General features: G+C 40.3%; 1 protein-coding gene across 1 annotated transcript in view; it reads right to left on the bottom strand.

The window, feature by feature from the left end:
- Positions 1-315: 315 nt before the first annotated feature.
- LOC103721242 (probable cyclic nucleotide-gated ion channel 5) overlaps positions 316-26,553 on the bottom strand; it is a 41,444-nt gene continuing 15,206 nt past the window's right edge. Inside the window, exons 5-10 of the mRNA XM_026810084.2 lie at positions 18,310-18,886; positions 8,092-8,304; positions 3,857-4,161; positions 1,734-1,845; positions 1,390-1,626; positions 316-1,297 (exon numbers count right to left, since the gene is read on the bottom strand). Of these exons, the coding sequence (XP_026665885.1) occupies positions 620-1,297; positions 1,390-1,626; positions 1,734-1,845; positions 3,857-4,161; positions 8,092-8,304; positions 18,310-18,886 (2,122 nt within the window). The 3' untranslated portion in view covers positions 316-619. The remainder of the gene's footprint in view (positions 1,298-1,389; positions 1,627-1,733; positions 1,846-3,856; positions 4,162-8,091; positions 8,305-18,309; positions 18,887-26,553) is intronic.

Here is a 26,553-nt window from a genome sequence, read left to right on the forward strand (position 1 = left end):
TTAAACAAGAAAAAAAAAGAAACACAAAGTTATAGGCTAAGTTATTTTGATTTATTTGAATGAATTTGGTGTTTATAAATTAATAAAAAGGCTAAAATATTGTATTTCATTATTTACTATTTTTAATTTTTCAAGAAGTTTTTCTATTTTTTTTTAAAATAAAAATATAATTACAATGTTATATTGATATCTTAATCATATCATCCATTTTAGTGGACCTCAGAATCAGATGACTTGCCCTCTGATCTAGTTTTAAAAACATTAACCAATAGTAACCACATGATACAATCTCAGGAAACGGAGAAGATTAAACCATGCTCCACCAATTTCCACAATTTTCCATTTCCTTCCCACGCTTTCACAACATTCAAATATGGATCATATGTAATATACTTGCATATTTCCAACAAACAAAAAAGAAGAAACGCAGCAACTTCATAAGTACAACAAAATGCTTGGTGATGACCGTAACCAAATCAAGAACCACGATGCGTTAAGTAGCCCTCCAGATGCTATACGCTGATGTGCATGAACCGAAAAAGAGAAGGGCCTTACAATAATTAATTAAAAACCAAACCTTCTCGAGTTACCACCCCACCATAAGCTGCCAAAAACTGCGTTACTCCGCATCATACAGCGCGAAGTCAGGCTCAGGAGGCTTTCGCAATTTCGCCAGCTCTCTCATGCTCTTGCTCCGGAGTTTACGAACTCCGCGAAGAGCATTGGCTGCAAACCGAGATGCATAGATGGTTGCTCCAAGGCTCGAACCACCATTCATGGGATCACCTGCTCCTGCCATCTCTTCCCTGCGTCGAAGTTCTGCCATTTTCCTCTTGGTATAGCGTCGCCATGCTGCTTGGATAAAGCAGGCCGCCCATGTCCTCCACTGCTGCGAATAGAAGCGGAAGGTGTGCTGAATCTGTTTGCTGTGAAGCCGTCTGAACTGGCTCGCCACAAACTTTAATTCGTCAGCAACTAAAGCGAAGGCTTCCACTTCTGTCAAAGCTTTTACAGTCCTCGTGGACGAGGGAAGATTGGAGCTAGACTTTGGATCCAGAGCCCAGGTTAACAACTCCTCGCCGCAGAAATCTGCCTCTTTTAGCAAACCTCGATTGAAAAAACCACTTCTTCCGCCATCAGTAGTTACACTCTCCAAGCGACCACGAATGATGAAGATCATCTCGTCCACTGGATCTCCTTCCCTTACGATGTAAGTATTTTCCGTGTACAGGCTTGGTTTCAGCCGTTCGCAAATTGCATCTAGCAACCTCTCATCCATGTTCTCGAACAGAGGGACCTACCAACCAGGAATAAGGAGCCAAGCTTATAGGCCATTTGTATAGATTTAGCAATGAAGAGAGAGCATAGAGATAAAAATCTATCACGTACTCTTTTCACCAAAGCTAAACAAAGATGGCGCTTGATGTCCCTCCTAAGGTCCTTAGGCAGGCTCTGAACCAAGGTTTCTTCATCCACTCCTCGTGTCTCCAACCATTTATATTGATCGTATCGCCTAACTCGTTCCCTAAGATCCTGCGGCAGCAAGCGGTGATGCATCCATTGCTCTGAGTCACGCCTTTTGACTCTCATCTCTTCAAGCCGTAATGTCAGAGACTGGAGGTAAGTCTGAAAAGAAGTACAGATATGATCAGAAAGAGAAGAAGATTAAAGAATGTCCGCTGTAATAGATCCTTGAGTTTTTTCAGAATTTAATGAAGCCCAGCATGGGATACCTGCATGTTGCCAATAAGGAGTCCAAAGAGAATGAGTCCAAAGATAGCTAGTGCTATAGAAAAGATAACCTCTCCAGGAAAAGTGCTTGTTTCGAGTCCTTGGCCAAGGGTACTGTTGCATGCATTGCAGAAGAGGTTAAAAATAATTAGCAGAACACAGGTCGGTTTTGGACAACTTTTGCATGCTGAATGTTATATATAAGCTCCACACTGAAGTTATCCATCTTATTCTGCAATTGTAAAAAACTTCATATCATTTGCTAAAAGGGAATGCATGTTCTATACCTATGTAGGTCCCAAACTCAAGACCAATGCGGTCACAAAACCAAATAAAAGTGGAAGGTTGATTTCAGATAAGGATGCCAGATGTTTGGTCAATTTTACAACTCTAAGCATGTGAAACATATGAGTAAGTTCTAGATGCAATGACATAGAAGTCATTGGATCTATCATATTGTCAACCTTCTGTCTCCTATTTTTTCAACGGCTGTTATCAAATGAAACAGTGGCATCAAAAGGCTGGTTCTAGAGTGTCCTCTAATCTTACAAATTATTTTTGGTTAACCACTGAGTATTACCTATTAAAAAAAAAATTATTATGCTAAATAGAGCACCCCATCCATCACATGGATCTGTAATTTCTAATAGGATTTGTTAACAGAAAGTTGATCGTGTGGCCAACCTGGTCCTAAAATATTCTTTGACTTTATGTGAGAGAGATTAGAGATCATTCTCTTCTAGTCACCTTCGCATGTGCAGAAGTGAAGGCCTTCAACACCAGAATGCAGATCTCACAAACAAGAAGAAAGGAAAGAAAGGATGATAATTGAACCAAGGTCTGACACCATGCAATGACTCAAGGTCTTCTACTAGGCATTATGAATCATCATGAAATAAACTCAAAGGTTATAATGGTGCAACAAATATCCACAAAACTTCAGAAACATTTGCTGCTTAAAGGGGTTATAAAGTGGAAGAGGAAGAGGAAAGATAATTACTAACTAATGATGCTTGTAAAAAAAGGAAAATTGCGCTGAATAGACAGAGATGAAGAAAACAAAGGTGGATAGGTAAAGCAACAAGCGTTAACTAATTAACAATGTATAACCACCCATTACATGCGGCCAGAACAATGCATGTGGTGATATAACGGAGTCAAGACAGATAAGAATCAGAACAATAGATAACCCGGGATAATTAAATAAATAACCTCCAGTAAAGCTGAGATCTGATAATATGTTAACTAACCAGTTAATCCCAAAAGCCTAAGCTGACAGGGAAAAGGTCAACAATGTACATTATGCTTCACACCAAGTCAGTTCCTTGCACCTCTAGTTTTGTTGAGATGCCTACAGTTATGACCCCATGAGGTCACTGAATGATAAAATGGGGTCAATTGTTATTTGGACAATAACAATGCTACAATGGTCCAGTCCAGTTATACGGTTCCAAAACCAATACTAAACCAAATATTACACAATAGGTAGGAATCAGCACAAGAATCTCAAAAACTAGAAGGAAAATAAGTACAAATAAACCAGAGTTGCCTGTGTATATAAGATCATCAACTATACTTGACAAACAAACAGCGTCAATATCTTGTAGGCAGATTTTAGTCTAAATCTTAGACAACATCAAAATTGGGAGAGAGCTTTCAAGTTTCAATCTAATGATGTTTAGTTGAGCCAAACTAACAAGTTGCCAAAATGATAACTGCCCAAGGAATTGATTGCAGAGGAGCTGAACTTATTTAGCATATGATATCTAAAATACATTAAGAGCAAAAAGGGAACTGATAATGAGGCTCACTGGCATGGTTTCATATATAAGTAGACCTATGTTGAAAATGGTCACTTTTATGCAACCACTGGCATGAAGATGGCTGAGGAGCCTTAAAAAAAAGTTTGACAGTATAACATACAGAGTCCAAAGAGAGTATTGCTTCTTGATATTTATTGTCATATAACAGTTATTGTCACAAAAAGTAAAGAAAACTTGCATGTTTGACTCCATATGCTAATAACCCATGCCATAAAATAAACCAAAATAGAGTCTCGACTAAAACTGCATCTAACAAATGCAACTCATATTCTTAGACAGTAACACCAAAAGAGGGGTCTTACCTCAGGTTTCGCAGACCCCACCATAAGCAATAACAAAGCTTTGGAAAGAATTTATACGATGAAACAACTCCAGATGTCAACGACTGCTTATAAATTCCAAAATTAAATAGTGGATTATCATCATCCAATGAACACTGCTTGCCGGTCACTTCCTGACTGACTTTGCTCCAGCTGGCAAACAATTCCAAATCCTCACTTCCACAATACAAGTAGGCTGAATCACACCCTTTAACACTCCTACAAGCTAAACGCCAGCAATCATTTTCACGTTCCACAGCTAAATAGTACCAGAAAGCACCAACTATCTGCAAATACAACAAAATGACGATGACGATGACGATAGTAATAATGATGATAGAAGTATCAATAATATATCTTGGTATATTAGTGGATAACAAAACTGAACAGCATCTCTTATCAGTTAATTTGCAGTTAGAAAAAAAAAACCTTAATGTAGTCTGCTGCAAGGTTCGCCGTACCGGTCAGAGACTATGGGTATATGGATGCACATGCTCATAGTCAGAGATGATTTATTTATTTATTTTGGATGAGCCAATATGATGAATTCTCCTATGAAAAGTAATTAAAACATAAATAAAAAGAAAAATAAACAAAAAAACCTTAAAGCCAATCTTTAGGACTCATCTTTGTGTTACTAATAAAGAGTAGCATATTTCTTTCCTCATATGTGCAAGTAATAGAAATAACTTAATTATTATTTCTCCACCAGTTAATACCTATTTTTTAGCACTTTTTTCTTTTTCTTGATATCTATGTCAAATCTTCCTTTGCATCCTTAAAACCTAACCCTTCCATCCTTGTGACCTGAGACCCTAAACTTTGAAGAGTTAATCTGATCCACTCAATGCCTAATTCCTCACTTCTTCACATCTATTGTCCCCAAATACCAAAAGTTTAAATGGAAATTCCAAATGCCTGGTATCAAGTCTAGTTAATTTTTCTTTCCTTGCTTTAGAAAATTACTTGCTAGTTCACTTGGAACAAAAACTCAGACCTTCGCACTAAATGACGGCAATACAGGAATATATCGAACCATAGTTCCATATTTCTTAGGCTTATCTCCATCTGCACACAGTTTTTGCAACAAGATTCCAATTCCACATTCTAATTCTAATAAAAAATTAGAGATGATCTAAAATCTTTTATTTAATCGGATTTTGGAAACATAATTGGCAGAAATTTATATTTTAATTTCAGTTTTTAGGCTTTTATCTTATTTCTAGCAATTTTACATACTATTTTTCAAGGTTACTCTTGTAATGGATTTTTGAGCCCTACATTAAATAGGACTATAATCTACAGATCCAACTTTAGATCTAGGTTGAGTTGGCCAAGCTTTTGTCGTCATTATTTTAGCATTCCAAAGTGATCTTATGCTTCCAATGCAGGGTTCCATAGAAATACAAATGCTACTATTTTTGGATTTTTAAAATTTTTTGAGAGTGGTGTCTTTGATTGAGTTAGAGTTCTATGGTCCATCGTAGATCAGCTGAGAAGCTTCTCATTGTAAGGAAACATTGTTTTAAGGTTAAGTGTCCATAATAAAGGTCCATAGAGAATGACGAATTTTCTAGGACTTATGAAATATCTTGAATGGAATTAGCTCCTTTTTGGAGATTTTTTCTTTTATCTCTCTTCTCTCTACATTTCATCTCATCCTCTATCCAACCCCATTTTCTTCTCTTTTCCCTTCCTTCTACTATCTTTCTCGCTGTTTTGACTCACATAAAAAATAGAATATTCAGATCTGTTCAAGTTCAAATTTTATTTCTGCATGCATATATTTTAGTTGCAGCCCTAATGTCATGGGAGCTGCATCAGGTTTCCCACAACCTATAGGTTGACCTCTTTCCTAAACCCCATTAGATCCAATAGCCTAAAGCTTGCCCGACATCAACATGCATTCATCATCAACTGCATCGAAAAAGGAAATTCTCATGGAGTTCAAGCATATATAAGGATGTGGAACCATGGTTGTTATAGGTGACTGCCTGGATGGTAGATGGGCCTTTGGATGCCTAGGTGACCTCTGTCTGGAAGATATCCTATACAAGCATGTGCACATGTAAAGAGAGGACTTTGCACCTACTGTCAAATTTGATGATGCTGGTTGTAAAATGAAAATCTATATTGTTGGATGTGATTTACATGATTTAAAATGCATGCAAACAAAAAATTCATATAGTTTGGAGATCCCCTTGCTTATTCAACAAGTGGGCCCCGATAAATAGTTTCAATGGGCACATTGTGGTGTTTAGTTTTTGTAGTAACTTGACAGATAGGCCAAGGTTATCCATATCATATGAAGGGCATTTTAGGATTTGTAGATCACAGTCAAATGTTTAGATTTTAATTATGGAGGTAAAGTTCTCACTTACACTTTATGTATAACTGCACCATACATATATACGTATAAATAAATACATGTCTATGTACTTGTGTGTATGTTTATGACACATGAAGCTAAGAATGTATTTTGACTGTTCGGGGCGTACTCGCACTGTATAGTGAGACACCGGTTTACCAAAAAAAAAAAAAAAAAAGCTAAAAACAGGGAGGAGAAAAAAGCTTGAGCACTAAGAAAGTGATACAAATCTTTCATCCAAAACTCTAAACTCATACTTACACTACCTTTTAAGCTAAGATGACAATGATATATTTTATTACTTCTACTATACTTTTGAATATGTCTTGTAAGTTTTTCAGTTGTTCATGTTGACCATTTGTGACCTTAGGCATGTTATAATGATAATTTATTGAAATATATTGAAAAATTACAATAATTTTATCTGCTAATTGAGCAATTGCCCTGACACTTGGCCGATTGCCTAGGAAATAGGCTAGGTCCATTGCTAGAGTTTAACTATGCTATTTGACAATAATATGTTGAACCATGCCCTCTGCTGAGTTTTTGCCATTCAAACAACCTAATAGCCAATATTAGGAATGACTTCTATAAGTAAAGCAAAGGCAACTGCTATAGCATTGAATTCTTTTGACTTGGTTTGAATTTTCTTTACTATTTTGAGATCACTTAGGAATTCTTTGGTCTGGCATTATACTTACAATTAATGCTATTCTGTAGAAGTTTATTCCAAGGACTATGCCTAATTGCATGTCTTTTGTGGTCGACAAAAACTTGGACTTTGAAGAGCCATAAATTGTGATGTTTTAGTTGCTTAGAGCCAAGGTCCACAATCTCGTTACTAGGTACTGTATTGAAACCTGATTGATTTGGTATGGTACGAAATAGTACGGTACACTTCTATACCAAAATAGCTCTTTAATCATTTTTCTCAATTTTTATCTTGGTATGCCTCCATACAGGTTAGTATGTCTTAGTACGGGCCAGTACACACCTCGATAAGGGGCGGTATACCTCAGTACGGGACGATACAGAGATTGTACTAACTTGAAGTTAAGTTTCGTATTGGTTTCCTCACAGTACGGTATAATTAACCCCGTACCGAGCGGTATGGCAGACCATGCTTCTACCAATACCTTATTCTCAGAGTCCATAATAAGACAAGGCTATTGAAAGTGTTGTTTGATTCATGGAAGTTCACTATAATCAAGTTTATCAGGTTAAAAAAAGTTGTAGCTACTTTGATTCATTTGGCTGATCTTGATATGATTTTTCTTGATGACATGGATTATGTAAATTAAAATTATCATCAATTTTGCTTCTAGGTAAGTCATTCAAAACCCTGTCATGCATTATGATTAATAGGTTAAGTTGTAATTAAGTAAACAATATATTTATCTGTGATAAAAACCTACTGGGTGACTCACATGCTCACTTATTTGGTCCAACTCCAACTCAAATCTTGGCTTATGCAATTCTGTGTAAGTACCACAATTGATCTAGGTGAGATGCTAAATTCTTCCTAAATCTAAATGGTAAGATGCATCAAATTATCCTGTTATTGCTTGTCTTGCAATATAATTGAGAAGGGAATGCCTAAGTTTAAGCATGCAATTCAGAGACACATATATGTCCATCAAAAAGAAAATAAAAAATAACCCTATGATATCAAGAAGAAATATTCATGGCCATGTTTATCTATTGTTCCATACTATGATTGGAAGAGGTTCTGTCTGGTCATTTTACATTGAACTTCATTGCCTCCAAAAAGATATTTTAGAATGAACCTCCACACACTACATAAAAGAATCTTCCCTGAATCATAGTCACCCAATCTAAATGTACTTACATGACTGGCAAGCATATACCACAGCAGATAGTATGCAGCGCCAGCCCAAGCAGTTTCAGCAAAGACGCCAGCTGTCCTTTTTAACTCTGATGTTAATGGGAAAATCCGGAAGAATCTGGGAATAAGTTGAAGCATGACAATAAAAAGCAATGCATCTCTTGTAATCCTTACATCTATACCAGTTAAAGTATTGAGGAATCTCCAGACTATAATCTGTAAAATATCATATAAATAATGTTAGCCTAGAAAATTACCAAAAACAAAAACAACATACATCCATGTTAAAAGTTCAATTAAACAAAGTGTGTGAGCATTTTAAAAGCTTCAGTATCAGACAAAACCTATACGGCATAGGGCTAGTTACTCCAATATGAGCATATGATTTTTGCTCTGACCCAAAAAATGAATGAGACCACATAATCAATAAAAACACAATAGATATACTGATCTTCATAAAAGCAGTTAAATCTAAATTCTTGTGCCTGATACACACTCGTTTTCATACATTTTATGCATATGTATTACCCTTATGATTTTGAAATGGCAGGAAATTGCACATGGGGTATTTTGTTATTCTTCAGTAGGCTATAGTGAGAGTTGATTACATCATGGGAGTTGCATCAATAACCTTATATTTTAAAGTACAACCTAATGGTTTGAACATTAATGATAGATTGATTTGTTATGTGCATGAACTGTCCATAAACTAGTCACTGGAATTTTCACAAGGTTGTTCAATTTCCTCAAAATTAGTGGATAGTCACAACAAGTAGCAAGGTACGCCGAACCGGTACCGGTCGGAGTATTGGTGGAGACCCGGACGGTTCGGTACCGGTTCAGGTGGTACTGAACCGGTTTGGGTGGTTCGGCCGGGTTTCGGCTACAACGACAATTTTTTTTTTTGGGAGGGAGGGGGAGTTCTCTCTCTTTTGGATCTTCTTCTATGGAATTAAGTCAACTTTGATATTTTTTATTTTTTTTTTGATATTTTTTTATGTTTTTTGATGTTTCTATGTTTAGGTTTAAGGTCTAAGCTAGATGATGCATCTTATTACTTTCAAATGATACAAATCATAAAATGAAGAACATAAAATATCTTCAAATTAAGATATTTTAAAAAGCTACATTCAAAAAGTGCCGTGTGTTGTGGTCAAAAAGACCACAACGCGTGGCTTGTCTATAAAAAAAAAGCAAACCGATGCGAACCAGACCGGTTCGCACTGGTATAAGGATGTATCGGTGCGAACCGGACTTATACGAACTTGGAAGCCGGAACTGTTTTCCACGGCTGTATCAGACCGGTCCGGTACAGGCTGAACCGGCCGGTACGGGTTGATTCAGCAGACCATGACAAGTAGTTTCTTAATATATTAAATAAGGATAAACAAAGGAAACCAACAATATACAGATACCAACCAACATAGATCATTCCCACCACACAATAGTACAACATTAGAAGTACATTTTTGAGGTACTTCGCAGGCACTCAGTCTATATCAGTATACATATAGAAATAAAATAAATATTAGTTGGTAGTCAATTGGATAGATGGAAATGAATGATTAAGCTTTTTCTTCGTATAATAGGTAAAAAAAGGAAAAAATGAACGGAGCAGAAAACTTTGTCAATATAGTATTTGTGCAATGGTGATGCAACAGCATAGCATCTTTCTCATTCAAAGTTGATTAACTCAAGTTTTATGTACTCAGAACCAAAACAAATCAAGTTTTGGTTTCAATATAGCTATTTGGCTTGATTCCTAAGTTGGAGCTGGATATGGTCTGCTGTACCGATCGGTACGGGTCGGTACGGGCCGGTACATATCGGTACCGGACGGAACCAGTACGGTACAGCTATATTTTTCGGTTCCAACTATTCGCAACCTGTACCAGCCGATACCGACCCGTACCGAACCGGTACCGGCCCGGTTAGGCCCGTACCGACTCGGTACCAACCCGTACCGACCGGCCCGTACCGATCCCCATTGTTTTTTGGCTTTTAGCCTGAACCAGCTGAATCGGTACGGTACCGGTTCAGTTCGGTATGGTACCGGTGCCCACCGGTATGCCGGTACGGTCTGTATAGCGGACCTTGGAGCTGGATGCAATAGATAGCTTTTGTTCCCAAACAACTAGCTATCTAGGCTTCATCAAGTGGAAAGCATACACACCAAGGTTCGCGGTACCGATGGTACCGACGTACCGGTCGGCTCCGGTAACGGTACGGTACCGGTGCCGAACCGAGCCGAACCGATACCGTACCGATGGAGCACATTCGGCCTGGTTTCGACCCCATCGTCGTTTTTTTTTTTTGGAGTTCTTTTACTTTTGGATATTTTTTTGATGTTTTTATGTTTAGGTTTAAGGTTAAAAGTAGATGATGCAACTTATTACTTCCAAATGATTCAAATAATGAGATTAAGAACATAAAATATTTTTAAATTAAGATACAATCAATTACATACATTTAAAGTACTCTCGAATATCTAAAATCGAGTTGAGTGGCACTTTTCAAAGTGCCCCAGTGTGGCACTTTGAAAAGTGCCCTAGTGTGGCACTTTTGAAAGTGCCAGCCTCTGGCCAGCACTGTGGCATTTTCAAAGTGCCACAGCACTGGCACTATTTTTCAGAAGCGAACCGGTGGGAACCGGCTCGGTTCGCACCGGTTCGAGCTCCTACCGGTGCGAACCGAGCGGTTCGCACCGGTTCACACATGTACCGGTGCGAACCGAGCCGGTTCGCACCGGTACGAGACTCAAACCAAACGGTTCCGACCCAATATGGGTCGGAACCGTTTTATACCCCTGTACCGGACCGGTGCGGCTCGATACCGGTCCGGTACGGGCTGAACCGACCGGTACAGGTCGGTTCAGCAAACCTTGATACAAACCATGTAGAAGTAGAACCCTTATGGCTCAGCAAATTATAGACTGTAGAGTAGGTCTTGTAGGTTATTGGCCTGACTACAGGTCCACATGCAAGACTTCAAATGAAGAAGACTGTATGACAAATGATCTAAAAATCTAAAGAAGTTGCAGTCAGAAAGAAAAGTATTGGAATTTTTTTTTTGGTAAAGTATTGGAAATTCAATACAGGAAAAAAAAATCAAAACAGGAAAAAAAAAGATGACACAGATGGGACAATGAAGCAAAGATCAATTTTGGTTGGTGATTATGCTAAACATTTAAAAGAACATATACAACCAAACTTGTGGAGTAAACTGCATCTCCAACAACCACCTCACCAAGAACAATCAATTTAACATGCAGTTGGTGATTTTAACCTGAATAATAAAACATAAAAGAATTTATATCTATATTTTAACAAATGAAAATAATCCTTAAATATATATAATTACCACATCAAGAATGTAAACAATGTCAGAAACATACTAACACCCATATGAGCATCAATCCTTGTAGAATTAATTTAGATTCTTTTAAATGAAGAATCATGGTTTTATACAAGATCTGCCGTACCGGTACCGGTCGGCGTACCAGTGGCCAGCTGGACCGGTACGATACCGGTCGGTACCGGTACGTACCGGCCGGTACCGCGAGCCAGACATTTTGATTCTTTTTTTTAAATGTTGTCTCTGTTGGATCTTAAATTAAGTGAAAATTGATTTTTATTATTATTTTTTTATGATTTTTGATGTTTTTATATTTAAATTTAGGGTTGAAATTTGAAACATATATGATGCATGATTGCATGTTATATTTTCCTCCCGTTCCAAATGATAAAATGATATACATAAAATATCTTCAAATTAAGATACAATCATTTACATACATTTAAAGTACTCTAGGATATCCAAAATCGGGACGAGTGCCGATGGCTCTCGTAGATATCCGGATCATAAGTATAATCAGGAGGAGGCAAATCAACCCAATCAGAAGGAACGCGCGCCAGGTTATAAGAACTGTCGGATCTCTCGCTCACGCTCTGGCTCTGAGAGGTGTCCTCTGATTGTGTAGGGGTCCATCCAAATATGGCGGAAGCAAAATCCAATGCACCATATCCATATTCGTCAGGTTGAGGCTGTGGATAATAGAATCTGTATCCGTATGTTGTCGGATCTGCAGTCGTATCCTGTCTTCCTGAACGACCTCGAGGAGCCCGTCTTCTATATCCAATGATATCCTCACGAAATCTATCAGGTGGTCGACCGTGGTCCGTATCCTGTGTAGCACCCGTAAATTGGGTCTCACCGGTGAAATAAAGACCACACTCCGGCTGTGTCTCATGAGTACCATATTGTCCTCCGCTCCCTCCATGGCTAGAAGATCCATTACCACCAGAACCTTCATCGCTGCTAGTCCAAGTCTCTTCCTCGACACTCTCCATTGGGACCCTTTGTTTTTCTTTTCTGGCCCTCTCTGTCTGGCTCCCCTGTGCCTGCGGCTGATCAGCTCTGGGAGTACGTGGAATATTGCGCTCAGCCCATTGCTCTGGATCGACCCCAGCTTCGGTGGCTATAAAGGTAGCTGGTCGTGGAGGCGATCCTGGCTCGTCAAGCTCGGGCTCCTGCTGTTGGCCTACAAGCCAGCCGAGTAGTGGATCATCGTCATCAGCGGTGAAGGTCCCGTAAATCGGATCTGTATACTTGAGCTCCACTTCCTTCTGGATGCACTTTAGCCTCAACCGCAAATTGTAATGCACATAAATAAGGTCGTTGAGGCGCTTTTGCGTCAAACGGTTTCTTTATTTGCTATGGATAAGGGCGAAGGTGGACCAATTGCGCTCACATCCACTAGAGGAGACTGTTGGGAGAGGATCCGGATAGCTATCCACTTTAAATTTCTCGCGGATCCGCCAAAATGCACCCACCATTCAGCTGCAAAAATATTTATGAAAATTACATATATGATAGTTCCATAATAGTAACTAAGTAACACCAGGTGAATGTTTTCCTGATGTGTCACGTACCTGGATTCATATTGTGTTTGCTGACGACAGCCGCTCGTTAGCCAAAACTGTAGCTGCCCTCTCTAAATAATTTGCTCTGTGAAAAATAAGCATAAGAAAATCATGTTAATAATTGAAGATGCCGATATACTTACACATGCTGGTAATTACTAAATCATAATTATCTCTTCAAGACATAGGGCCGCTTTTTCTGGATCATGCTCCATCTTGTAAATCACATTACGCAAAGCATCCAGAAGTGTTTCATCCATACCAATTCCATCTATGTTGTACTGAAACCAGGGTTTAGGTAGTATGCTGCACATATACGAGACTATCTTAGTATAATTATATAATTACATCACTATAATTATATCTTAGCTTACCTGCTAGATGTAATTCCGTACCCATTTGCGCTCCCCACCGTTGCTCAATGATGTTGATGTACGACCGGCCATGTGCTGGATCTGCCTCCATAATCTGATCCTTTGCCTTGACCATCATGTGATACAAAAACCCCATCTGGAGGTAGATCTCGCTATCTACAGCCCGCAGCACTTCATATAATGGTTTAATAGCCTTGACTATTATAGTAGCCCGCTGCCAGAGTGACTGTCTCATCACCAAGTCTTCTATCTTGCTTCCTTCAGTGCCGGCCTAAGAATATTTACTATCATACCACTCGGAACTGGCAAACATCTAACGTAGGGCTCCTCTCTTCTCGAGTATGCTATCAAGTGCGATGAAGTTGGTAGCAAACCGTGTGACTCCTGGTCTCAGAATCTCTTCTCCTGCATACTTTCTCATCAGTGAAAGGACCCAGTTATGGTTATAAATATACCTGGTAATGTATTGGGCTGTCTCCACTGTTTGTTGCATCCTACGGATCTTTCCAATGTCCATCAACATAAGATCGATACAATGTGCAGCACATGGAGTCCAGAAAATATGTGGTCGCCGCTCCATCAAGACTTGCCCGGCAGCCTTATATTGCGGTCCATTATCAGTGACGACCTGCACAACATTCTCCTCTCCTACCAGATCAATCACATCCTCCATAAGTTTCAGCATGTAGGTGTTGTGCACATAAGCCGATGCATCAACCGACTTGTGGAAGAAGGTCTTAGCATCACAATATGTTAGGAAGTTGATGATGCTCCGCCTGGTCGGACCGATCCAACCATCGCACATGATGGTTAGTCCATATATGGGCCACTTGCTCTTGTAGGAGTCAATTCAATTCTCCAGCTTCTCCTTATTGTTGTCAAGAAGCTCACCATATATGTCCTTCGGGCCTGGAGGAGCTACACCGGGACCGGCAACTTGTATGGCGGCAATGGCAGACCTGTAGTATGTATTGTCTGCCACATTCGTTGGGATGTGGCTGAAGTAAAACCAGGATCCAATAGCTCGCCACAGTTTTCTTCTTATCCTTCATCCACATTGTGTCTACCCTCTGCTGCCTTGAATCTCTACTGGGGAGAGCATGCGGATCTACATCATGAATTGTCGCTCCTTGTGGAATTCCTCTAGATGACTTCTTTCGGCTACCAAAACTACCCAGCATAGATGCAATCCGGTCACGTTCTTTGCCGACGCCCTTCCTGACTGAAGTTGTCCTCAAGAACTCTGGATCTTGTCTAGTGCTCCCAGAACCGCCGCCCAACTCGTATGCAGAGGGCCCAAATCGAGCCCTATGCCTGGCCACCTCCTCCTGCTGCCACTGATCATCCAGGCTTGCATGCATGGCCGCCTGAATATCCGCCTCCTCCTCATCTAGATCCTCGACCTCCTCTGGCTTTCTAGAGTGATAGGAAGGTAGCTCTGCCGCTCGGCGATCGACCTCCACCCTCTTCTTGGAAGCCATCTCCTTCGCTTCTTTGACCTCAGCGAGATTCTGCCTCATCAGCACACGAATCTCGCTAGGACAATTTGGGCACGTAACAACCTTACCGGAATTTCCGGCTAAGTATTACTTCAACCTTGTTACCCCTCCTCCCTTTTTTTGAAACTGGTGTCGTTGCCCCTCACTTTCAAATCTTCGCCCATAAGACCAGCCAATATCACGCTTTGCAGGATTCGTTTTTCTTGATGGCTCCATTTCTATCATAAAAGGACAACTTATCAAAAAATTAAGCTAATAAAGTAAATTTTTGCATTATTTTATTATTTAAGTAATTTATAAACTATTTTTTTAAGTTACTTATTAACAAAATTAATGAAATAACATAGGACAAAAAAACCGCACCTTAAATAGTCTCTGCTGGATTTTTTGGACAGGACCTCCTCCTCAATTTGTGGGCTATCTCTCAAATCTTCCCATCTCTAATTACTCTTCAGAGGCTCACTCCTGGATTTTAGTTACTCTGGAGTCTGGACAGAGCCTCTCGTTCGGTTTTTATAACCGAACGAGCGAGGAAGAAGTGGCCGAGAGGCCACTTCGTTTTCGTGCTGTCAACTCAAAAAAATAACAAAAAAGAAGTGGCCGAGAGGCCACTTCTTTTTTTGATTTGATAGAACAGAATTGGCCTCTCGGCCACTTCTTTGTTTTTTGATGGGAAGGAGTGGCCGGAGGCCACTTCCTTTCCCACCAAAAAAAAAGCTGTGGCCGACAGGCCATAGCTTCTTTTTTTTGTTTGTTTGAAAGAAGTGGCCCACGGGCCACTTCTTCCTTAAAACCACGCGCGGCGCGTGGTTTTTGAAACCACGCGCGGCGCGTGGTTTTTGAAACCACGCGAGGCGCTGTGGTTCCGTAAAAAAAAACCGTACTGGTGGTTCGCACCGGTACGAGGCCGGTACCAAGCGGTACCGACCGGTACGGGCTCCGTACCGGCCGGTTCGCAGATGAAAACCAAAAAATACCGATTTTCATCTATTTCCGGTACCGATCAAGGACCGGACTGGTACGTACCGGCCGGTACGGGCCGGTACAGCATTCCTTGGTTTTATATGAAACAATCCCAAAATCATATCAATCAATTCTAAGAGAATTAATACCTTCTTATGCTCTTTTGCTGCCTCTAATCTACGATTGCATATTACATATTGAAGCAATCAATTCTCTTAGAATTGATTGTTTCATATCAATCAATTCTAAGGAATGCCGTACCGGGCCGGTACGGCATTCCTTGGTTTTATATGAAACAATCCCAAAATCATATCAATCAATTCTAAGAGAATTAATACCTTCTTATGCACTTTTGCCGCCTCTAATCTACTATTGCATATTACATATTGAAGAACATGACGATTATTGTAAGGAACCCTGGACACATGTTTATGACACATATACATCCTTAACTTAAGGGTGCATATAGATTTTTTTCCTTTTGACAAACAATTTCATCCATGAGTATGCTTCTTTTATATGTTCACCATGTCAAGCATTGTCACGATCAATCATAGATGCTTTAAACATTAAATATGACTTGTCACTTCATCATCGAAGCCTTGCCAAAATAGGTTGGTTGTGAAGCACAATACTATGTCTAGAAAGCTTCCCCGAATCAAGAGATCAAGTAGATCTTTAAAGTGACTTCAACTAGGTAAGATTTGATGAAAAATTCCGTGTTGAGGCACCTTTAGGCAATAGAATGGTGTTTGAAACATAGAAAGCTAGTTCACAGGCTGGGATGGCTACCATAGAAGTTATAGTTTAAGCTCATGTGAGTAGAGAGCAACCTTCTAAACTTCCTATATATTTGGAAAATGTCTAGTGAAAATGTTAATACAGGATAACGGGGAACTACATTCATCTCTATTTTTCAAAAAAGTATTAGGGATTTTTTCATTAGGCTGCAAGAGAATCGAAGAACCAGGGTTGGTGGAGCCGTCTCGAATAGGGCGGTTCCAACCATTTCGAGCCCTACCAACGGCTCAATAGTACGGTTTTGGTAATAGAAACAAAACCTATTGTCGGAGCCGGAGAAAGAGAAAGAAAGAAAGAGTAAGTGGGGGAGGGAGAGAGAGGGAGAAGGCGGGAGGCCGGCGAAGGGCCGGCAGAAGCCGTGGCCGGTTCTCCTCCTGCAGCCTCCGCCGGCCCTCCGCAGGGGTCCGCTACCCTATGCCGGGCTCCCTCCCTCTCTCCTACGGTCTGCATGCCCTCTCCTCTGTCGGTAGAGGCCCGGCATGGCCCGTATCAACTTGTACCGCTAGGGAACCAGTACGGTGCCCAGTACCGATTCCGGCCAACCTTGCAAGAAACCTTATACAAAAAAATCATGCCAACTACAAGTATTATTATTATTGTTACAAGAAAAGTCAAGACCTTTCTTCTCTTATAGATATATCTTCTTAGCAGAAAGTGTTAGGACTCACGAGCTATTATTTATGGTTCACTGTATGTCTATACAGTAAATTGTGATTAATTCTTCATTAGATGCAAAGTTTTTGTTCATGATACTGCCCATAAAGATTTTGTAAATAGATTGTTAACAATGCATTCATCTCAAGGAAACCAGAAATTTTATTAGATCCAAATATTGCTTACCAAATGTCCCTATGTACAGAAAATGGCAATTCTTAGGTGGCCAAAGTAATGCCATGTGATGAAAGTATCAACAAAATCCATATTCTAACTAGTCAGGGTAATAATGCTAATACTCTTAGTTAGCAAAGATCAAGAGAACTTAGAAACATTGCCAAAGAAAATATAAATAAAAAAATTCTTAAGAAATAGAGAAAAAACACTGAATTTTTCCAATCTGCAAAATCGGTCTGAGATGATTAATTTCTTTTCTGAGAAAATGGCAAGAATGCCACCTTTCAGGTTTGAACCCAGAACCTCTCCACAGCACATGCACTAAGAGGGGTGCCAACCAGCAGACTGAAGTCCTGTTGGCAATTCACAAATTATTAATTACTGGCATATTTTCTAAGTAATGAGTGAAGGGACTAGGCTTGTCCTTTAGGTCAGAGCTTACAATTTGTCCCCCGAAAAAAAGGCCTGTGAAAAAAATACAGAATTTTTATTAGGATAAGAATTGTTGGTAAGTTTGTTTACCGATAATGTACAGATGGTCATATATGAAATCCGATAGGACATCTAATCATGGATGGCCCACAATGGTGGTTAATGCTGGAACTTTAAAATTTTTCTAAAGAATAGTTATTAAGGTTGTAGGATATTTTCCGGATAAAAAATAGTGATCATAAACAATCCATATAAGATATCAGAATCTAGGACAAACAACTCTAAAAGCAAAACAAATACAGACAAAATTTGGACAACAGAAAAATGAATAAAGAGTTGTATAAATTCTACAAAATGATTGAAATCCCCAAAACATAAAGATATGCCAGTTCTTCAAACCTGTGGAATTGGTAGCACTGAAAGAAAGTCAATGGTGAAGTAGCGTCTCAAGTACCGCTGAGCTATTTGTCCAGGGTCAATCACAAGTTCACCTCTACCAAAAACCCGAGATGATGGAGCAATATAAGCAGTACGAAATTGAAGAAACATACGAAGAAGGTAGAAAGCATCAACAAGTGTCCGCACTGTGGTTGTTGTGATTGCTAACTTTGTATCTATTCCAATGCAAATTTTTTCTTGATCAACTACAGGAAGATAAAAGAACAATGGATCCACTGCTACAGCAAGAATACATGATATGACAAAAAGCCTGTTCATTCTTAGAAGAAATTTATCTTGAGGATCATATATCTTTTTCTCATAAACTCTAAGATCTTCTGGAAAAACTGCCCTAGAAACACCAAATCCAAAAGATCGACCAATTGATTTAAGTCGTTCAGATCCCCTTCTCATTCCTCTCTCGAAGGACTTTGATGGGTTGTTTGGTCCAGCACAAAATCCCTCAATGCTGAAACCACACTTGTTCATTCTTCCTATATCAGAAGCACAAGATACCCTAGGACTTGACTCCTCCAGCCTACAACACAAACACATAGCATACGCCAGATTTAAATGTCAGTTCACTAAGAAAGATGAAAAGGAGCCACTTGCATCTTCAATAACATATTCCATTGATTACATTGACTGAAAGAAAATTTCAATCAACAGTCAGTATAATATTGAAAGTTTTCTGCAAGACTACAACATTTATAGCATAAATACAAACATATCACAATTTTTCTCATTAGAATAATAGATTGCGAATAACAATCATAATCTCTCTCTCTCCTATTCCTTATTTATTTGCCTCAACCACTTAATATGACTCATCGGCCTTCAACTATCTCCTCTAGGAGAAACCTTAGAGTATAAATCCCCTGAAATATTGATGCATCGGCATAAATCTCTTATGCACCAAACTACAGACTCCAGAACAAAAAAAAAAAAAAAAAAAAAAAAAAGAAGATAACATGTAGGACATTTTTTCTGATTTCTAAAGCTATATCCTCAAATGAACTTTCCAGAAAGGTTAGAAACAAAGAATAGAGGCAGATATGGAAAATGTCATAAAATTCTCAGATAGTCGTGCAGCACCTACAGATGTGAGTACATGAACAATACCAACATGTGGCTTGACTGTGCTGCAGTCCTTCATGTGCAGGTATCACCAAGAAAACTATTCAGTCTCGACAGCTAATTTGTTATAATTATGCATCAGCAAACAAACCCTCCTATTTCTACGATCATGATATATTGTCTTCCCTGACTATCTAATACCCATGCTTCCCAATTTTTTACAAGTGCCAAATAACAGCATCCCTGGAACTAAAGAAATTAAGTCAATAAGCTTAACCACTTCTATAAGGTCTTACCCACCAGCATCAACTCAATAGTTTTCACAATATTATAGATATTGACAAATTACTAAAATTTTTTGTTATATAGAGCTCATAAGTTTCAATCATTTAATTAATTTTGTTAAGCCTCATTTTGAAAGACTTCTCAACAACAAAGAACTATAAATTGAATTTCTTCCAAATAACCTCCACAAAAAGCAAAAAATTATGTACTGAAGAAATAAAACTTAATGGATGTGAGAAACTGGGAATGCAGAAACTACGCCTTCAATAAATAGATGATAAGAAGATAAAAAGGATATTCTATATAAAAATTTAGAAGCTAAACAAGTGCACGAGTAAAAATAAAAGTATGGTTCAGCTTCTTTACATTTTAGCCATAATGATCAGAAAAATTAAAAGGCCAATTCCATGATCATACAATATATCCAATATGTAGATTTCATTTACAATTTTCTAATGCCTTAAATCTTAATGATATATAGCCAATAATACTGAAACATTTTTTAATTGTTTGAGAGTAAGCTATTCTCAAAAGAAACTCAACTATCTAGAACAACCTAGCCCTAGAAGGATATTCACCAATTCAACTCTATTCCTGATGATAATCTTTCTATTGGTATGATGAAAATGTGCTCATGAGAAGAATGTATAGACAAAGAAAGTGGTACAAACAAAATAAGCAACAAAAATGGTCTTGTGAGAGATACATTAACAGTATATCATGCATATACAAATTTAACTAGGTCATGTCACCTCATGAAGTTCAACCAAATGTAATCCTGCAAGGAGCCTGTACCCATCCAATTCAAGATTGAAGACAGGATCATAGTTTTGAGAGTTTACATTTCAAATGCTAGCTACATGCTAGCATGAGTCTTCATGCAGAAATCTACTAGCTACTCAGTAAACTAGCTACAAGAAAAGAAACGCTCATAGAGGAGGAAGATGCAATGGCAGTCTATCTCGGTATGTCTAATCTGTGAGCTAGAAACTGGATAATGGCCAAAATAGATTGGCATTACTGAATGAAACAGCCAATCTGATGGAAAGCAATGAAGCCAAAAACACATCAGAATTGTAAATCAATGGACAATTTCCAATTAGATTACAGAAAACATATCTTTTCCTTCCAATTGATGAGTCAATTATGGTGGGGGGGGGCATAGAATTGCTGGTAGAACCAAGCTTCGCTGTCTTGATATCAGATCCTGTACTGGTTCCATCCTATTACAACATCGATATGCCCAGTATGGTACTCAATTCGGCATACAAAGTGTTGATACATCCTCTGTACCACGTACTGGTTCAGTAACAGTACGGTACGTATGGTCGGTATGCCTTAGTACCAACCGGTATGGAAAACTTTAGAATACCATTCAGGACATTACCATTTCAATCAGTGAAAACCAGAACTTCAAACAAGAAGCAGATGATGGTAGTCAGCAGATATCAAAGAATGTTAATCAGTGCAAATATCTAAGAAAGCAACCCATCCTAAAAAACTAGCTTTCCACCATGAGTGATGCTGTGCTGGGAAATGGTCAAGTAAATAAGACACATGATGAGAATATGAAGTCATATCCTAAAGAACTCAAAATCAATAGGATTAGTCAAAGTCATACAAATTAAACTGCATCAACATATCCCCATGTCTCTAAAAATTAACACAATTGATCAAGCGAATGGTTTAGTATTGTTGCAAAATGTGAGGGAAAGCATCCTTCAACTCAAACTCACTTAATTGTTGCAAAAATCATCATTAAACTTGATAATACCATTGACATACATCAGAAGAACTACCATACTGTGCCAAAGATTGTCAACGTGACAAAAGTATAATCACAATAATCTCAACACAGCTAGCCAAGATGGTTTCAACAGAGCTACAGCAAAACCACATTAACAAAAAAGAAAAAATAAAAAATCATATCACTAACATACATAAGAAGTCCCACCATGCTGCATGAGGACAATCAAGTGAAGAGAGTGTAATAACGATGGTCTCACCAAGGGGAACATCAAGGTGGACAGCCTCAGCATGAAGAGCATTTTTAAGAACATAAATAGCATGTTGAAGGTGAAAGAAATGACAAGGAGGACATGCAACGACAAAGAGGCTGCATGTGGACATTCCATGAAAGCGAGGTTGGGCGAACCGGGCCAAACCAGGCAGCCAAACCAGTGGGAAACCGGATTGGTTTAGCCATTTAATTCGGTTCCAGCTAGGCCGACCCAGTGGGAAACTAGGTTGGTTTGGCTATTAAATTCGGTTCTGGCTCCGAACCGGCCGGAAAAGGCCGGACCAAGGTCCGCCGTACCGGTCCGGCTCGGCGTACCGGTGGCCGGCCGGACCGGTACGGTACCGGTCCGGACCGGTACGGTACCGGCCGGGCTCCGCGAGCCAGACTTTTTTTTTTTAATGTTGTCTCTGTTGGATCTTAAAATAAGTGAAAATTGATGTTTTTTTATTACTTTTTTCATGATTTTTGATATTTTCATATTTAAATTTAGGGTTGAAATTTGAAACATATATGATGCATGATTGCATGTTATGTTTTCCTCCCGTTCCAAATGATAAAATCATACACATAAAATATCTTCAAATTAAGATACAATCATTTACATACATTTAAAGTACTCTAGGATATCTAAAATCGGGACGAGTGCCGATGGCTCTCGTAGATATCTGGATCATAAGTATAATCAGGAGGAGGCAAATCAACCCAATCAGAAGGAACACGCGCCAGGTTATAAGAACTGTCGGATCTCTCGCTCACGCTCTGGCTCTGAGAGGTGTCCTCTGATTGTGTAGGGGCCCATCCAAATATGGCGGAAGCAAAATCCAATGCACCATATCCGTATTCGTCAGGCTGAGGCTGTGGATAATAGAATCCGTATCCGTATGTTGTCGGATCTGCAGTCGTATCGTGTCTTCCTGAACGACCTCGAGGAGCCCGTCTTCTATATCCAATAATATCTTCACGATCTCTATCAGGTGGTCGACCGTGGTCCGTATCCTGTGTAGCACCCATAAATTGGGACTCACCGGTGAAATAAAGACCACCCTCCGACTGTGTCTCATGAGTACCATACTGTCCTCCGCTCCCTCCATGGCTAGAAGATCCATCACCACCAGAACCTTCATCGCTGCTAGTCCAAGTCTCTTCCTCGACACTCTCCATTGGGATTCTTTTTCCTTTCCTGGCCCTCTCTGTCTGGCTCCCCTGTGCCTGCGGCTGATCAGCTCTGGGAGTGCGTGGAATATTGCGCTCAGCCCATTGCTCTGGATCGACCCCAGCTTCGGTGGCTATGAAGGTAGCTGGTCGTGGAGGCGATCCTGGCTCGTCAAGCTCGGGCTCCTGCTGCTGGCCTACAAGCCAGCCGAGTAGTGGATCATCGTCATCAGCGGTGAAGGACCCGTAAATCGGATCTGTATACTTGAGCTCCACTTCCTCCTGGATGCACTTTAGCCTCAATCGCAAATTGTAATGCACATAAACAAGGTCGTTGAGGCGCTTTTGCGTCAAACGGTTTCTTTGTTTGCTGTGGATAAGGGCGAAGGTGGACCAATTGCGCTCACATCCACTAGAGGAGACTGTTTGGGAGAGGATCCGGATAGCTATCCGCTTTAGATTTCTCGCGGATCCGCCAAAATGCACCCACCATTCAGCTGCAAAAATATTTATGAAAATTACATATATGATAGTTTCATAATAGTAACTAAGTAACACCAGGTGAATGTTTTCCTGATGTGTCACGTACCTGGATTCATATTGTGTTTGCTGACGACAGCCGCTCGTTGGCCAAAACTGTAGCTGCCCTCTCTAAATAATTTGCTCTGTGAAAATTAAGCATAAGAAAACCATGTTAATAATTGAAGATGCGGATATACTTACACATGCTGGTAATTACTAAATCATAATTACCTCTTCAAGACATAGGGCCGCTTTTTCTGGATCTGCCTCCATCTTGTAAATCACATTACGCAAAGCATCCATAAGTGTTTCATCCATACCAATTCCATCTATGCTGTACTGAAACCGGGGATTTAGGTAGTATGCTGCACATATACGAGACTATCTTAGCATAATTATATAATTATATCCATGACTATAATTGTCACTATAATTATATCTTAGTTTACCTGCTAGATGTAATTCCGTACCCATTTGCGCTCCCCACCGTTGCTCAATGATGTTGATGTATGACCGGCCATGTGCTGGATCTGCCTCCATAATCTGATCCTTTGCCTTGACCATCATGTGATACAAAAACCCCATCTGGGGGTAGATCTTGCTATCTACGGCCCGCAGCACTTCATATAATGGTTTGATAGCCTTGACTATTGTAGTAGCCCGCTGCCAGAATGGCTGTCTCGTCACCAAGTCTTCTATCTTGCTCCCTTCAGTGCCGGCATAAGAATATCTACTATCATACCACTCGGAACTGGCAAACATCTGACGTAGGGCTCCTCTCTTCTCGAGTATGCTATCAAGTGCGATGAAGTTGGTAGCAAACCGTGTGACTCCTGGTCTCAGAATCTCTCCCCCTGCATACTTTCTCATCAATGAAAGAACCTAGTTATGGTTATAAATATACCTCGTAATGCGTTGGGCTGTCTCCACCGTTTGCTGCACCCTACGGATCTTTCCAATGTCCATCAACATAAGATCGATACAATGTGCAGCACATGGGGTCCAGAAAATATGTGGCCGCCGCTCCATCAAGACCTGCCCGGCAGCCTTATATTGCGGCCCATTATCAGTGACGACCTGCACGACATTCTCCTCTCCTACTAGATCAATCACATCCTCCATAAGTTTCAGCATGTACGAGGTGTTGTGCACATAAGCCGAAGCATCAATCGACTTGTGGAAGAAGGTCTTAGCATCACAGTATGTCAGGAAGTTGATGATGCTCCGCCTGGTCGGACCGGTCCAACCATCGCACATGATGGTTAGTCCATATATGGGCCACTTGCTCTTGTAGGAGTCAATCCAATTCTCCAGCTCCTCCTTATTGTTGTCAAGAAGCTCACCGTATATATCCTTCGGGCCTGGAGGAGCTGCACCGGGACCGGCAGCTTGTATGGCGGCAATGGCAGACCTGTAGTATGTATTGTCTGCCACATTCGCTGGGATGTGGCTGAAGTGAAACCAGGATCCAATAGCTCGCCACATAGTTTTCTTCTTATCCTTCATCCACATTGTGTCTACCCTCTGCTGTCTTGAATCTCTACTGGGGAGAGTATGCGGATCTACATCATGAATTGTCGCTCCTTCTGGAACTCCTCTAGATGACTTCTTTCGGCTACCAAAACTACCCAGCATAGATGCAATCCGGCCACGTTCTTTGCCGACGCCCTCCCTTACTGAAGTTGTCCTCAAGAACTCTGGATCTTGTCTAGTGCTTCGAGAACCGCCGCCCGACTCGTATGCAGAGGGCCCAAATCGAGCCCTATGCCTGGCCACCTCCTCCTACTGCCACTGATCATCCAGGCTTGCATGCATGGCCGCCTGAATATCTGCCTCCTCCTCATCTAGATCCTCGACCTCCTCTGGCTCTCTAGAGTGATAGAAAGGTGGCTCTGCCGCTTGGCAATCGACCTCCGCCCTCTTCTTGGAAGCCATCTCCTTCGCTTCTTTGGCCTCAGCAAGATTCTGCCTCATCAGCACACGAATCTCGTTAGGACAATTTCGGCACGTAGCAACCTCACCGAAATTTCCGGCTAAGTGTTGCTTCAACCTGGTTACCCCTCCTCCCTTGAAAACCTTGTCGCAAAACTTGCATTGAAACTGGTGTCGTTGCCCCTCACTTCCAAGTCTTCGCCCATAAGACCAGCCAATATCACGCTTTGCAGGGTTCGTTTTTCTTGATGGCTCCATTTCTATCATAAAAGGACAACTTATCAAAAAATTAAGCTAATAAAGTAAATTTTTGCATTATCATATTATTTAAGTAATTTATAAACTATTTTTTTAAGTAAATTATTAACAAAATTAATGAAATAATATAGGATAAAAAAACCGCACCTTAAATAGTCTCCGCTGGATTTTTTGGGCAGGACCTCCTCCTCGCTATCTCTCAAATCTTTCCGTCTCTGATTACTCTTTAGAGACTCACTCCTGGATTTTAGAACCTCAAATTGTTTGGAAAAGAAGTGAGCCTCGTTCGATTTTTATAACCGAACGAGAGGCTTAAGAAGTGGCCGAGACTCTCGGCCACTTCGTACTGTTAATCCCAGATTAACAGAAAAGAAGTGGCCTTTCGGCCACTTCTTTCGTTGATTTGATGGGAAAGAAGTGGCCGGAGGCCACTTCCTTTTTTTTTTAATGGGAAGGAGTGGCCGGAGGCCACTTCCTTTCCCATTAAAAAAGAAAAAAAGCTGTGGCCTGTCGGCCACAGCATTTTTTTTTTTTTTTTTTGAAAGAAGTGGCCCGTTGGCCACTTCCTTCTTAAAACCACGCGCGGCGCGTGGTTTTTGAAACCACGCGCCACGCGGTGGTTTTAGGAACCACAACGCCTCGCTGTGGTTCCCCAAAAAAAAAAAAAAAACTTTTTTTTTTGGAAAGAAGTGGCCCGTGGGCCACTTCTCCCTTGAAACCACGCGCCGCGCGTGGTTTTTGAAACCACGCGCCGCGCGTGGTTTTTGAAACCACGCGCCGCGCGTGGTTTTTGAAACCACGCGCCGCGCGGTGGTTTTAAAAGCCACAGCGCGAAGCGCTGTGGTTTCTTAAAAAAAAAAAAAACCGTACCGGTGCGAACCGGCCGGTTCGCACCGGTACGAGGCCCGTACCGGCCGGTACGGGGTTCGTACCGGCCGGTTCGCAGATGAAAACCGGAT

This window comes from Phoenix dactylifera, chromosome 11 (assembly GCF_009389715.1).
Source record: "Phoenix dactylifera cultivar Barhee BC4 chromosome 11, palm_55x_up_171113_PBpolish2nd_filt_p, whole genome shotgun sequence".
Lineage (NCBI taxonomy): Eukaryota > Viridiplantae > Streptophyta > Magnoliopsida > Arecales > Arecaceae > Phoenix > Phoenix dactylifera.